Raw genomic sequence first — 16085 nt, 5'->3', positions numbered from 1 at the left:
CACGATACGATACTTTTTTGAGAAATAGATCTGATAGGAAAGGAGGTGGAGTGTTGATATACGTGAGATCCTATTTGAAGGCTAGAGAGTGTAACGTGCAGAGAAGTGATATTGAAGCCATATGGGTTGAACTTGAGAACAAAAGACGTCATAAGCTTATTGTTGGTTTGTTACAATCCACCGAATAGGAATCCAAACTACATCGCCAAAATGCATGATGAAATTTCCTACATGTGTAAGCGAAAGAGGGTTCTCATACTAGGGGATTTCAATTACCCAGGTATTGAGTGGGAGGACCTTTCATCTGCAAATCGGTATGAAATACTTTTTGAAGTTGGTACTCGAAAATTTTTTGTATCGGAAGCCACTAGGGGTACTGCTATCTTGGATTTAGTTCTTACTAGTTCTGAGGATGTAGTTGAACGTGTTTCGGTGGGGGAAGTTTCTTCCAGTGATCATCGTATCGTCAGATTTCACTAACGTTTCCTCGGGTAAGGTTGATAACAAAAGACTGGTTCCTTGTTTTCGGAGAACTTTGATATTTTGAGAAGGTGGTTAGCGGAAGTTTTCAAAGACCGGTTGGAATCAGTAGGGGTGGTAAGCCAATGGGGGAATTTACTACGAAGCTGTCCTGTTTTGCACGACGTCATACCCTTTGTTCGTAAAAAGCGTGTTTGTACATCGCACCCTCTATGGTTCACGGATAGCGTGCGGAACCTTTATCTTGAAAAAAGAGCATTCAGAGTATAAAAGTGGACGAGATGACCTATCATTTTTTTTACTGATAAAAGACTGTTGAAGAAAGCGATAAGGGATAGTAAAAAGGAAGTTGAATCTAGGTTGGCAGATAACATTGGCTCTGACCCAAAATCATTTTTCGATACGTCAATAATGGATGTAAGGGGCCAGTTGGCCCCCTCTCGATAGGAGGCTCTAGACTAGAGCAATGTAGGCATGTGTAATGCTTTCAATGACCTTTTCGCGTCGGTTTTTAATGGAGATAATGATATACGGGTGTTGCATGGGGGTAATAAGACCCTCAACGATATTAAAGTAGACGTGGAGGTCCTAAATCGTCTAAGAAATGTATGTGCAAGCAAAGCACCAGGACCAGATATCTATCCCAGGGTCATCAGGGAATTTGCTAATGGATTGTTTGGGCCAGTCGCACAGATATACAGGAGTAGTGTTGCTGAGGGTATCGTCCAAAGGGATTGGAAACTGGCTAACGTTGTTCCGATATTTAAGAAGGGTAGTAGAGAAGTGGCGTCTAATTATCGTCCAGTGAGTTTGACGAGCTCCCTCTCGAAAATTTTGGAAATTATCATCAAAAGGCAGTTTGTGAAGTGGATAGACGAGAATAATGTATTGTCGAATAATCAGCATGGGTTCAGGAAGGGGAAGTCATGTGTAACTAACCTCCTTTGCTTCTATGATCACGTGACTAAGGCTTTGGGTAAGAGCAAAAATGTCGACGTTGTTTACCTTGATTTCCAGAAGGCATTTGATCGGGTCCAACATGGCAAACTCTTGAAGCGTTTAGGAGATTGGAATAGGGGGCAACTTGCTGAATTGGATAGAATCGCGGTTAAGAGATAGGTCGCCACGAGTTATGGTGAACTGGGAATTCTCTGGTTGGACAGACGTCACAAATGGACTTCCTCAAGGAAGTGTCCTTGGCCCCATACTACTTTCACTTATCGACAAACTCGATCAGGGTATCGATGAGATTACTAGCAAATTCGCACATGATGTGAAGCTAATAGGGGTAATCGGGAATGAAAGCGATAGGGAGTTGCTCAAGACATACTTAAACAGGATTGCAGCATGGTAAATGAATGGGACATGACGTGTAGCATTGATAAGTGCATGGTCGCTCATTTTGGTTCGAACAACCCACGGTTCTCTTACGAGTTGAATGGTGTCACTATCCCGGATGCAACTAGGGTCACCGATTTGGGAATTCTCATTGACGAGCGACTTAGGTTTTCTGAACATTGTTCAGCGGTGGTCAAAAAAGCGAATACAATGCTTGGTCTCATTTTCAAAAAGGTCTCTTCGCGTTCTCCTAAAGTCATTCTTCCGCTTTTTTGAGGCTTAGTTCGTCCTGGACTGGAGTATGCTGTAATGTTTTGGAAACCATACCTACAGAGGGACATAGACTTGGTTGAAGGGGTGCAGAGAAGAGCTACGCGTGTCCTTATTGGCACACAGGGCTTGAGTTATGAAGAGACTTCATTTCTTGAATGTTTACATTGGATGAACGCAGGTGTCGAGGAGATATGATCGAAGTGTTCAAAATTTTCAATGGGATGGATAGGATGGAGCATGATCTTTTAGCACAGCGCCAATCGACTGCTTTTACAAGGGGACACCAGTATCGACTGGTGAGGGACAATGCAAGGCTATGGTGTCGCAGGGAATTTTTCTCTAATAGGGTTAATAAATGGAATAGCTCACCCCTGGAGGTAGTAAATTGTAACACAATTGACACGTTTAAAAAGAAATACGATAAACATGTTGGGGTAAATCGAGAAGCTATCCATTCTTAGAATAAGACAGCCATAAGTATTCTTTATGGGCGACGATAATATGTATAATATGTTGTATAATATTTTATCATGTGTATATATTGTTTATAATTTGTGTTAATTGCATTTTTAATTGGGTTGCTGTATTTTTGAAATATGACAACCATATTCTTATGGGCATCTTTTTATCAGCCACCTCGTTGGGCATTTTGTCTGTGACGTTGTATTTGTCTTTTGATATTCAACTGCTTAAATTCATGTGAGTTAGGATATTTTAATGAGCCCGTAAAAAAAGTGCATCGAAAAAATTCCACAACTTTAAGCATTTTTGAAAGCTAAAGCAGGCAGATGGATAACTTGAAGTTCAGGGGGATCAAAATACTTAGCGCCCCTTAAGGGATAAAAATGTATCCATTTCTACGTTTCTTCCAATATAGATTTATTTCATGAGTCGCGCAGGAAGTTGCTAATTGGTTAACTTTTACACGGTTTGCATGTCCCTCAAAGATATCGCGTGATCCAAAAAGCCTCATTAAAGAAAACCCAGGCAGCGCCGGGTATTATAGCTAGCGGTAAACCCCTGTACAAGAGCAATGCACTTCTAACTGAAATTCTATCAGCTAATCAATTAAGGTATTTATGCTGATGGTAGTTCTTTATGACCTTTATACATCTCTGAATGCACTGGGAAGAAAACACACAACTCGTTTTTTAACTTATTTACAATAAAGTGGCGGGCGGACAGGTTGGCCGCTGACTGCAGAGGTGGCCGCGAAATGAAGGTAATTTTTATATTGTCTATGGAGCCTATTGCCTAGGGTCAATATGCCCCAGAAAAATATTTTGGACTGTTTTCCTCGCAGGGAAATTTTTTCGCTCCTAAAATGTGTGGCGGGGACCCAAATTGTTTAATTTGTCAAGCCCAATCTGTTACAATACAATGGCATCAGTCAGATGATTTACTTCTAATTTCGCTTTTATGAAAAACTCTGTATGAAATCCAATGTCCATGGAGCCAATTGTTCAGTTCCAAGTGGAGATTTAAAGAAAAGTATCTGGCCAGGATAATATGTACCTTGCATATAAAGTACTCAATATACCTTGTGTGAGCTGAGTAATTTTGTTCAAATATTTGATTCCTATGTTATGAAATCGGATTACATACGGGTCAGTTATTGAAGAAAACATTAAACCTGAGTTTTACAGATGTTCCTTAAAACAAGGGCTTATAACCTGTCTGCCAAATGCAGCCTGCAAAGTGGATTACATCTGACATACCAAAGCAGGGTCGTCCTAACAGCAGGCCCAGCGAAGCACAGGGACCCATAGAAGTAGAAAACAATTATTGTTAATCACCATTCAAGGGTTTTTGAAGTTTAACATGATGAAATAGTGCATAATGCTAGAAAAAATTCAAGAAATGAACGCAACCAATTGCGGACTTTGATTTAAATCGTTAATGATTCAATGATTGATCATTCCCAGAATAAAGTACAGTATCGCCTGCGAATGAGATTATTTTGGCATTGAGTTCAAGGTTACAGAAATCATTAATATAAATAGTAAAAAGTTCCACAAGGAACTACTTAGGAACCGTAATTCCTCGGCATGTTCACTAGACTAATATGCTTATCACACTTAACAGATGGCATTTTGCAGGGTTTTAGCGATTTCCACTATAGCTGTTATCGCTTAAAGGGTTACTACTACTCTGCAGAAGGTATTTCTGAATGCACCCTTGTATACATCAGTTTGTGATCACAGTAGCCAACTCGCATATCTATCTATTCAGCAGATTAAAAGCTTGTGCAACATTCAAGTTCTTGTGATTCACTGTTACAATTTCTCTGGAAAACGCTATAAAAAAATGTTCAACTTGATGCCACCGTTTGTATACATCGTGAGCAAAAAGTCTGGAAACTTTATTTTTCCAGTTATGAATTTTTAAACTGTTTACAGGGTTAGCATCTTTGCTGTACCGATTTTTTTGCAGAAATGTCCTGAGTTTTCAAATATTTTCAATGAAGTCAACTTGACTTTTTATTCTTCAAATCAACGATTAAAATTATCTTTCCAGCTTAGAAATTACATCACGATAATGAGGCTTTTGGAATAGACATCATCAGCATTCTCAAAGGGAACCCCCCCCCCGAGCCAAGATTATAGTGTTATTTTACAGGAAAAAAGGTAAAACCCCCTCGGAAGGTAAAAAAAATCTCAATTCCCCCTCGAGAAAATTCTGCGTACGCCTATGATCATCAGTATCACTTGGAGGGATAAGCACAGCATGCTTTTCCCATGGAAATCAATGTTAAAATTGCCGAATTTACCGTAGAAATGTGGAAATTTAGTAGGGTTTTCCGCCTCATCAATAATTTTAAAAGTTGAACTGAATTCTCGATTTTCGAAAAATTGAGTTCGCTTAGAAATATGAAGCACAGAAAATTAAATATAAAATAATTAGCCGGACCTACTTTTGAGTTAGATATTCATGCAATAACATTGATTTATATCTTCTCAAGCACAAAAATGAGAATTAATACTTCTGTATTTTATAATATCCAATATCATCAATCTATATAGTTTAGGATGTTTTGAAGTTAATTATGGGCCCATAAATTACACTGAAGAAATTCCGCAGCTTTAATCAAGCATTTTTTGAAGCAAAAGCAGGCAAATCCATAACTTGAGCTTCAAGAAAATTTTCGAAATATCTAGCACCCATCAAAAAGAAAAAAAAACAAATTCATTTCTGTTTCTTTAATTTTGATTTATGTCTTTCATGAGTTGCGCAGGAAGTCGCCATATTGGTTACCATGTATGTCTCTCCAGAAAAAGGGAAATATCACGTGATTCAAAAAGCCTCATTAAGAGACTAAAAACAAGAATATTCATCTCACACATTTGTCATGTTTTTTTTAATTCATTGCAATTTGAAGTGGCACTTTATTTCTCGCGATTGGCGAATTTTCAGAGATTTTAGCACGAGTTAACGACTTCGCTTACTTTTGGCATCATTTAGCGATAATTGACATTGTCCCGCACTTTCCCGTATTTCGAATCCCAATTTCACGTATTTTTCTCGAGCAAAAATGATATCGCATAGTCCGCATTTGCAAGTTCCATTTATCAATGATGAAATATTAACAGTAGAAAGACGGAACGGGGGGTCTTTTTGACCCTGTACGCTGTTTAAGCTTACATATCTCTGCTAAGAATAAACCGAACCACCTGGAATTTCTGGACTTTTCCTGAATTAGCATGTTCTTATTGTATACCAAAGCTTCCTTGCGTTACCTTTTTAACAACGAAGCTACGAGCGGATATACCTAGAAAGACCGAAGGGGGTCATAGTGACCCTTAATTATATTCTAGCACATTATGCGGTAAATACTACCTCAAGATCGTCGTCACAATTGATTTCTAAGTAGGTTATAATCCTTCTGAAAGTCTTTTTTGCAATTGACCTTGTGTGTGACCTTTCTTTTCCTCTCATTCTTATCTGCAAGTGTCGTCAGCAGGTGTCATTTTTGGTTTTTGTCAAGCATTCTTGCCATATTATCCGTTAAATTGTTTATTCTGGGACGTAGGAAATTTGAGTGCATGTGATCTTTTCAAACAGTTTAGAACATAGTTTCAAAAACTTTTTGTTCCATCGCCCCCTTCAGATAAATTTTTCCCTCATCACCCCCACAACTCAAGCGAACCCATAGGATCCTATGTTATACCCGTGGCTTCTATCGCCTCCTTGGCCCTTTCTATCGCCCACCAGGAGGCGATATTGCCCACTTTGGGAAACATTGGTTTAGAATGACAAGAAAACGTATATTTACTGAAGAAATACTCCAGGAGATGCAAAGATTACATGAGAGAAACTCTGGAAGCAGTTATGATGAAAGTGCAGAAGAGCATAGACCTACCCTATGTCGAACTGTAGTGAAGAAAGTAGCGGTTCTGATGAAGATTTAAATCAATATAAAATTATATCTCGGGCGCGGTAGCCCAGGTCGATAAAGTACCAAAGGATGTTTAGAGGTGTCGCGAGTTTGATACCCGGTTCGTCTTTGTCAGAACTTTCCTGGCACAGGGGTACAACAGACACGGCGACTTGACCGCATGAAGTCCCTCATTGAGGAGTTAGTGCACCAACCTCTCGATGAGCTTAGAAACAAGCTTGCCGTTCGGAATCGGCAATAAATTGTAGGTCCCGGTCTAAGTAGCTCTCGTGTGCAGAAAATGACCGCGGTGTGACTCATTATAACTCGTTGAAGCCACAGAAACGATCTAAGAAACTGTAGCAGATGGGAGCATATGGAAAATCATAGAACCTTCCTCAACTTTAGGATGTCGAGGATCGCAAAATATATTGAGAGAAAATCAAGGCCCCACATTTTATGCGCTCAAAAAACATAAATGAAAGTGTTCTGGGTTCGTGACGCCTTATTTTCTGCGACAAAATGATTCGACATATACAGAAGCTGAAGCCCATCGTCGTCTAAATAAAACTTCTTGGTCAGTTTCTTTGCTTGAACTGGATGCAACGATATCCATTATGTATGCAAGAGGTGCAAAAAACTTCCTACTGAATTCATTGTGGTCGTCGAGATTTGGAGTCGTCCTATTTTTTCCCCAAACAATGAAAATATATCGTTTCAAAGAAATTTTGAAATTCATGCGATTCGATCTGACCAATTTTCTCTTGCATGTTCACTATGGATTTCATTCATAGAATACAGTGCGACTTGCTACAAAACAGGGCCCAATCTAACTGTGGACGAACAACTTCTACCCTCAAAAGCAAGATGTCCATTTGCACAGTATATCCCAAGTAAGCCAGACAAATTTGGGATAAAATTCTGGCTTCTTGCCTGCGTTGATTCCAAATATATTCTTAATGGACAGAAAATCAGTTTCGATTACACTGGGACAGATAACGCCAGACCAGCAAATCAACTTGTCTATGAACATGTAATTCGATTAGTCAAACCTTATCTAGGAGTACGTCGAAACAAAACAACAGATGATTATTTTACATCACTGAGATTATGTGCATTTTTGAAAAGGACAGGCTTGGTTGGGACCCTTCAAAACTGGACTATTCAAAACTGAACTGATATCACGCTGACATCTTATCGGAGAAAAAAAAAAAATTAAAAATGTCTAGTTCCGAGTTCACTTCATACTAATGTAACTATCAACGAAAACGTGAAAAAGACCCCCGAAACAGTTGCCTACAATAACGAAATTAAATATGGAGTCGACATCGTGGATCAAATCGTGCGATTATACACCAATAAGAATGGAAGTCGTCGCTGACTAATGCATGTTTTCGGAAAAAATTACGAACCTCAACAGATCCTTTTTCACGAGAGCGAAAGGGAAACGTTTCCGGGAAAAAAAGAAAATTCTGTGAAATTTTAATTTTATGTAATATTTTATACCGCCCCTAAAGAGATTTGTTGGAAGATATTTCATACTTTGCCTGGATTGTGTTTAGGCATTCTATAGAATGCCTAGGCAAAGTATAGAATAAAACCGGTATTTCATACTTTGCCTGAAACGACCAGGCATTCTATAGAATGCCTGGATTTCATACTTTGCCGGTAACATATATATCAAATTTGTAATAGTCGAACTGGTCGACTTGTCAATGGACAATACTTTTACATTTTTTTGTATAAAGCAAAAAACAAATATATAAAAGTGAGGGGCTGATTGACCAACCAGCACCTCACTTAGCGAAGTCACACAACTCTGATTGTATTATAAGTGAGTTTTCATATTGAAACCATCTAACTTAATAGAGGGCGGAGCACTTGCTAGTGTCCTGCTCAAGACTTTATCAATTTCTACTCAATACGTTTCATCGATTCTGACGAGTAAGAATGGGGACAGCGCAGAAGATAGTGATAACTAAGATATTAATTTGCTTCAAATTAATTGACCAATCTGCGCAGAGTGGATTCCTGGCTTAGACCTTCAGAAGCAACTGTATGCCCTTAGGGGCGGGACAGGTACACCTGAGTATATGCCTCTCGTAATCGGACATCCTGCTCATTAGTTCCTCTTCACTGTTACAATTCCTGAAGACTGCACACGAAATTACTGGATAGACTTGTCAGAAAATATTGTCCAACCATATCAATTTGTCATTGATAGGGGTGGTTATGGATTAATGTCCAGTTGCTATATAGGTATCGCAGTAAATGATTCTAGACATATTTTTTGGTGTGTATATATTTCTAATTTTTGATTTCTGTTGTGCTTGTTACAGTAACGGCGCTGGACAGATTCGCCTCTATGTTCCCACTGAGAAAAATGACCGTAGTTATGAGAAATGCATTGAGCTTGTCGAACGATTATAACCACAACATGCCAGTGATTGAAAGAGCTGCAGATATATTTGCTGATGCATCAAACCTGGGATAGCAGGATACGTCGGCTGTTTGTCTGCTCGACATCGAAGAAACCCAATTAATTATAACTATTTCAGCTTATTTTTCTGTTTTCCAATTTTTTGCCTTTTCGTTGTAAAGGATATGATGCCGATATTGGCAAATTCTTTTTAGTCTTGTATGCCATTAAAAGCATAATTGATATTAGTTTTTTTTTTAGAAGCATGGTCATTAGGGTGGAACGAAAGTTTTTCATTTTTTTTTTTGGAAATTGATCTTGCCTTAGTATTCAAAAGATGCCTTTCTAGGTTTTAAGAAGTTATACCAAAATCTAGGAAAATATTGACATATTGAGGTTCCTCACAGACCCTAAAAATCGAGCAGACTTTTCTAAGTACACATTATACACTATCTACCAATAAGTATTTGGACACCACACAGTATTCAAAATCAATAGTTGGTAGAGCCTCCACGAGAGGAAATTACAGCGTGAACCCTCCGGGGCATACTTTCCACAAGTCCTTGTGTGACGGCTAGTGGTATTTTCTTCCACTCGGCTTGAAGAAGACATGTCAGTTCCTTCACCGATTTTGGTCGGGTAGGGCACCCCTTAATTCGGCGATCCAACTCGTCCCAGAGGTTCTCGATAGGGTTCAGGTCTGGGCAGTCCATTCGATGAACCCCAGTGGCACCATACCAAGCCCTAATTAACCTCGCAGTATGACAGCTGGCATTGTCGTCCTGGAAGTAACAGGGGTCCACCCCGTAAAACTGCCACAACGTAGGAAGCACATGGTCATCCAAAATAGTGCAGTAGGCATCGGCGTTGAGCTTACCATGAATGGGGACGAAGGATCCCAGTCCATACCAAGAGAAACACCCCCAGACCATAATTCCACCTCCGCTGAACTTGACTGTTGGCACAATGCATTCTGGCGGAGACGTTCTCCAGGCAGACACCAGACCCTGCCATCCGAACGGTAGAGGGTGAACCTTGATTCGTCGCTCCAAAGAACCAGTTTCCACTGATCTACGGTCCAATTTCGATGTGCTTTGCACCACATTAACCGAGCAACGCGGTTGGACTTTGTGCTCAAAGGCTTATGGGCAGCAGCACGACCATGAAAACCAATCAGATGTGCTTCCTTACGGATGGTATTCATTGAAACAATACTCCCGGATGCCTGTTGAAACTCCTCGCGGATGAGGGCCATCGGTTGGGTGTGGTTCTTCCGAATTTCTCTGGACAGCACCTGTCGGTCTCTATCTCCCAGTTTCGTTGGTCTGCCCTCTCGGGGCAAATTCCGACAATCACAGCTCACTTTCCACTTCCGAATCATATAGGCCACTGTCGATTTTGGGTACTTCAGCTCGCAAGATATGTCCCTTAAGGATCGGTCATTTTTGTGATACCCGATAATTATACCTTTCTCGAAATCAGAGCTCCGAACTGCGCGGCATCTTGCATGCGACTAATGCCGATGTTTCCTACAAGATACGTCACTCCCTCCGCCGGTATATATCTCAGGACCGCAGATATCGTCATTTGCATAGGTGTCCAAATACTTATTGGTTGATAGTATATGTTATAACTCACAAGCTTATTTGCAGCTGTCATGGCAGTTGAAAAGAATTTTTCAAGCACTCCGAATATAGTGATTGGAAGAGGGAGATGAAAATAAACCTTTTTTGGGGAGGGGGGAAGAGAAACTATAACCATGTTGCAAATTTAAAAAACAGTTTGACGTTATAGGCGTCAGGAGAATGCCTCTATTCCTTCCTCTGTTATCACTTATTACATTTCACGTTTTTGCAAAATAGTTCGCTTTTTTTTCAAACGATGGAAGAGTACTTGATTTTATTCTGGCTTGAATGCCTTCACGACTCTCGGTTGTTGATACAGCAAGAGATGCTTCAATTACGAGTCGTACGCACCGTTCAACTGCTTGGGTGTGACACGGAAAATTCTGTATAGTTGGAAAAGCAGGTTCAGATCATTTTTGTGGGTCCACTTCCTGATTATAATATGTGGTTGTCACTCGCACTTGATCCTATGAAATTGGTTCCGAATAATGCTTAGCAGAAAAGTTTATTTTCGGAACATGGAATGTACGAATTTCTACTTATAATCCTTCATTTCTAATTTTAATATTGAAATTATTGGTCTATTGTCATATTTGGCTTATCTTTCGTCAATAACCCAACATCTTCCAGCACAGCATTCGCAATAATTGCAGCTGATCGATCAGACACACTAGTTCTATCACAAGTAAGAGAAACATTTGGTAATTTAGTTCTCATTTGTGAGGATGATGGTAGAACTTCAAAAGCAAATGAAGTACTTGCTTCGGCACCGATTGATGGACCAGCCTCAGTACTGGCAGATAGAAATGGTAACTTCAACGGTAAACTGTGTTTTGGCTCACATAGATCACTTTCCTCAAAATCGTTGGATATAGATGGGTTTTCAGTGGTTGATTAACTAGTTTCCGCCGTTTCTTCTTGAGATGACTTCAAACGGGATAACATTGTTCATTGCTTTTCAATTTCTTAGTTGTTAGGACATCTACTCGACCAATGGCCATCTTGCGTGTACTTCTTTGATCTTGCAAGAAATCTCGCTCTAAATTTGGGATTTCTCAACTTGTTACACTTGGTCTTCAAAATCACATTTGCATGCCGCAATGTCGAAAAATTTCCGTGCTTCCCACTGAAAGGATTTAACGTTCAACTTGAAAGTTTGTGAATCTTTCCTTCATATTGTAAATACAAGAATCTTCAGAAAAATAAGTCCTTGAAAATATTGCATATCCGTTAGTGAGAAACCGTAGGAATTGAAGTTTTCCAAATATTTTCGGTCTTTGGCACAATAATTTCAAGAATGTCTGCAATAGCTGGATCTTTTCTTGATTGTTGAGCCTTTATACTGCGTTGAGTCAGCAAATAACAAAGCTTAACATCGCCATAGGTGAGAGACCCGAGAATGTCACAACAATAAAAGCTTCTGGTCATTGACTGCTATACACCCTCTCAGTTAAGGGGTAAGATTACAGATGAATACTAAAAACATCGGGGTCACTGAACGAATCGCGAGTTCAGGGAATAGGAAGGTCTATAAGCGGTGTCATGCTGGAGAATTCCACACGTGCTCAAAACTTCAGGGGCGATGAGGAACCTCAAGAAGTTTGAATTTTGGGGGAAAAATTAGGAATGGCATTTCTTCACATAAAGGCATATTTTAAACTCTATTACGATGGCAATTTCGAAATTTTTTCGTTCCACATTAATGGTCAAGTTTCGGCCACTATTACACCAATGCAGTGATGCCCAGACTCGTGTGTATCAGTAATTTAAGCTCAATTTTTGCACTGCCGTAATGTTAAAATGAAGCGGCCAAGTTTTAAAAATGTAATTATGCGCCCTTTCACTAGATGATTATAACCTTCCACACCCCAGGCCACACATATTGCTATCACTCGTGGGCCAGAGTGGCCATATCACCTGTATTTCCTGTAAATTTGACCTTTTCACCTTTTTATGAAAATAGCCCAACAGTCAAAATACCAAGATATACAGATATACAAAAGGTCTCGCAGCGTGTTTCATACTTGAAATAAGGCAGTTTATTATTTATTGAGGCAATTGGTCCCACTCGTTCAGCAACGCTGTTTTCATTTCCCCGGAGGCGTAATTCCATACTGTACACAGGATTTTTTAACATGGGATGCGCCTCATTGGCTAAGATCACTATATCGTCACACCCGATCTTGACTTCGGAACTCGATGTAATATGATGACATATTACATCGATGACATATTTATTGGCGCGTTTTTCCGGCGACTGTTGGTTGGCGCCAATATACTGCATGGCAACGTTTAATAGTACATATATCTAATTTTAGCTGCAGTCGGTGTAATGGTTAGAGTACGGGGTTTGTGAGTTGAAGGTTGTGGGTTCGAATATCAATGTAAACCCACTCGAATTCTTTTAATAGTTTTACCCGCGGTCTGTTTTTGGAATATCTTGTTTCAACTTACAAGTTTTGCCATATTTCCGGTTGTGGTGACAACATAGTTGATAATTTCAGTCCGGGGCCCCCCCTGTAACGGCCGGAGGAGCGAAGCGACGTCCGAGCCCGAACAAAGTTCGGCCTACTGGAGCATTTATTAATAAAGTAGTCGGAAGCATGTTTTTTTGAGTCGTTATATTATATTGTATATCATTATGATAATTATATTATGTTGCTATAAAATTTTATATTTATTATATACAAACCTGTGCAAGGCCAGTAGGCTCTAACTCCACAGGTGCACTATTCAAACAATCAATAAAATTGGAAAGAGACGGCAGGGAACATCAGTACACATTCATACGCACGAATATATACAAAGAGAAAAATGCATAAAAGATGACACCAATAAAAAAAAAAAAAAATCCCCGAACACAATAAAATAAACATGTTTACACAATAAAATTCAATATATAAATCAGAATAAAATACATGTGTGTATATATATATATTTAAAAAAAACACAATCTTTGGAATATTATATCGTGATCTTTAATGAATCCTGGTGTTTGGCGATAAGTTGCCAAACGTAACAGCCATAGCTCCGAATCGGTAATGTTCGGAGTTAGAATTTCCCTCGATCTTAAATTACGTCATTGTGATCTTCGCCAATGAGCGTATCCCAGGTTAAAACCTGTGTACATAATGGAATTATGCTTCCCGGAGGGAGTTGCAATTGCTCTCCCCAGAGCGTCCCAGACATGCTCTATAGGGTTAAGGTCTGGAGATCTGGCTGGCCAATCCATTCGGCGAATATCCTCACTCTCTAGAAAACCGTCGTGCAGAAGAACTCTATGTGGCCTCGCGTTATCGTCCATTAAAATGAACTCTGGCCAACTGCAACCCTGAAAAGGCGAACATGGGCCTCCAAGACCTTGTGGCGCTACTTGTCTTGAACAATTTTTATATTTTTATTATATTTTTTATGCCACTTACTAGCTAGGCATTATCTAGTGTGTTCTTGTATTGGAGTTCAGTCTGGCTCCAACTGTCGACCGAACATGTCCTAAAAGTCTCTCTCTTCTATTAAATAACTAAAAAAAGAAAGGAGTCATGACTGTATGTTTCCGAAATAACCAGACACATCCACCAGCACTAGCATTACCACAGAATTGGTGACCCACGTAAAGCAGATTGACAGCCACGAACTCGAAAGCAGACGAAAACAAGTACTCTTTCTCGCTTCGTAATATGTTACTTGCTGCCTTTCTTCTTTTTTTCCCTGTGTGTGGTGCGTTTGCTGACTGACTGATTGAGGGGGCATCTCCTCAGTTCTCTTCCTGGATTGTGCTGAACTTTTTTTTGGATATGCCGAACGCTACCGAAGAAACAGGTATGTCTTCTGAATTAGAACTTTCGCGTGTTTCTTTTCGCGCGCCTTCGATTTGGAAATCCGATGTCGATCTTTGGTTTCTTCAGATTGAATCGAACTTTAAAATTGCCGGAATTACTGACCCTAAAACGCAATTTCACTGTGTTGTGACAGCTCTCGATGTTGAAGTGTTAGCGATTTGATCAGAGCTCCTGTTACAGACGATTCTTACAACCAGTTAAAAACACGCATTTGTCAACAGTTTTCACTGTCGGAAACTTCCCGCTTACGAGTTCTACTCCAAGAGCTCACTCTTGGGGATAAGCGACCTTCTCAGTTGTTTCATGAGATGCATACATTAGCTGGCAAGAAAATTTCAGATGAAGTGCTTAAAACCCTTTGGTTACAACGTTTGCCTATCCATACACAGCAGATACTTTCTGTTAGTAAGGATACATTGCCGGATTTAGCAGAAATGGCAGATAAAATTACCGAAGTCACTGGGCACACACCGACTATTTCTGAGGTCAGCCGTAATGAAACCATCAGCTTGCAGTCACTTCAAAGTCAAATTTCGACTTTGACCGTTGCTGTTGACCGCTTATCCCGCTATAGAGAGAAAAATTTTAACAAAAAGGGAAGAGTTCGTTCAAATTCTCTGTCTAGAGAGAGGTCTAGTGGTGATGGTACACGCAAACCTTATTGTTGGTACCATTTCAAATTCGGTCGAAAAGCATCAAAATGCATTAAACCCTGTGATTGGTCGGAAAACTAACTGGCCCATCTGTTTTGGCGACAGCAGGTGATGGCCGGCGTTTAGTTCGTCTTTTTGTTCATGATCGAAAATCCGGTACTGGTTTTTTAGTGGACACAGGCGCTAGCATTTCGGTTTTCCCACGAGATACACAGGTACATAAAACAGCAGATACAAACTTTTCGCTATACGCAGCTAATGATACTAAAATTTCTACGTATGGTTGCAAATCTTTATCAGTGGATTTAGGGTTACGCAGACTATTTAGATGGTCCTTCGTTATAGCTGATGTTAATCGCCCGATATTAGGTGCTGATTTCTTAGAACATTATGGTCTATTAGTTGACGTAAAAAAAAGTCTCGTTTGATTGACAGTTTGACTTCACTTTCAATCAAATGTAGCAATGCCAGTTGCCCTACATTAGGCTTAAAGACCATTAGTGGAGATTCGCCCTACTTGAAAATTTTATCTAAATTTCCTAATCTAACGAATCCTTCTATGCTTGGGGCTACTTCTAAAAAACACTGCGTTACACATTGCATTACTACTAAAGGTTCTCCTGTATTTACCAAAGCCCGCAGACTTTCTCCAGAGAAACTTGCTATTGCAAAGCGCGAAGTTCAAACGCTAATGGATCAGGGCATACTGAGACCTTCAAAAAGTCCATGGGCAAGCCCGATACACATTGTTCCTAAACGTAATGGAGAATACCGTTTATGTGGGGATTACAGAAAACTTAATTCTATAACGTATCCAGACAGATATCCTATACCACATGTTCATGATTTCAGTTACGGTCTGCAGGGAAAAAACATTTTTTCTAAATTGGACTTGGTTAAGGCTTATCATCAGATACCTTTAGATCCCGAGTCTGTTGAAAAAACTACCATTATTACCCCATTCGGACTTTATGAGTATTTATATATGTGTTTTGGATTGTCTAATGCGGCACAATCATTTCAACGGTTCATAGATATTGTCTTAAGAGACTTGAACTGTTATGCATATTTAGATGACGTACT

The 16085-nt window shown here is 39.7% G+C and overlaps 1 protein-coding gene across 2 annotated transcripts in view; it reads left to right on the top strand.

The window, feature by feature from the left end:
• Positions 1-9202, top strand: part of LOC149081623 (uncharacterized) — an 87637-nt gene extending 78435 nt beyond the window's left edge. Inside the window, exon 10 of one of the 2 annotated variants that reach the window (XM_089237038.1) lies at positions 8806-9202. In XM_089237038.1, the coding sequence (XP_089093164.1) occupies positions 8806-8960 (155 nt within the window). In that variant the 3' untranslated portion in view covers positions 8961-9202. The remainder of the gene's footprint in view (positions 1-8805) is intronic. The other variant, XM_089237037.1, reaches the window with a different exon arrangement.
• The last annotated feature ends 6883 nt before the right edge of the window (positions 9203-16085 follow it).

The sequence above is a fragment of the Pholcus phalangioides genome, unplaced genomic scaffold, assembly GCF_987345545.1.
Source record: "Pholcus phalangioides strain wild (caught in Gottingen) unplaced genomic scaffold, Ppha-v1.0 ptg000009l_1, whole genome shotgun sequence".
Lineage (NCBI taxonomy): Eukaryota > Metazoa > Arthropoda > Arachnida > Araneae > Pholcidae > Pholcus > Pholcus phalangioides.
This window is presented reverse-complemented; position numbering and strand designations above follow the sequence as displayed.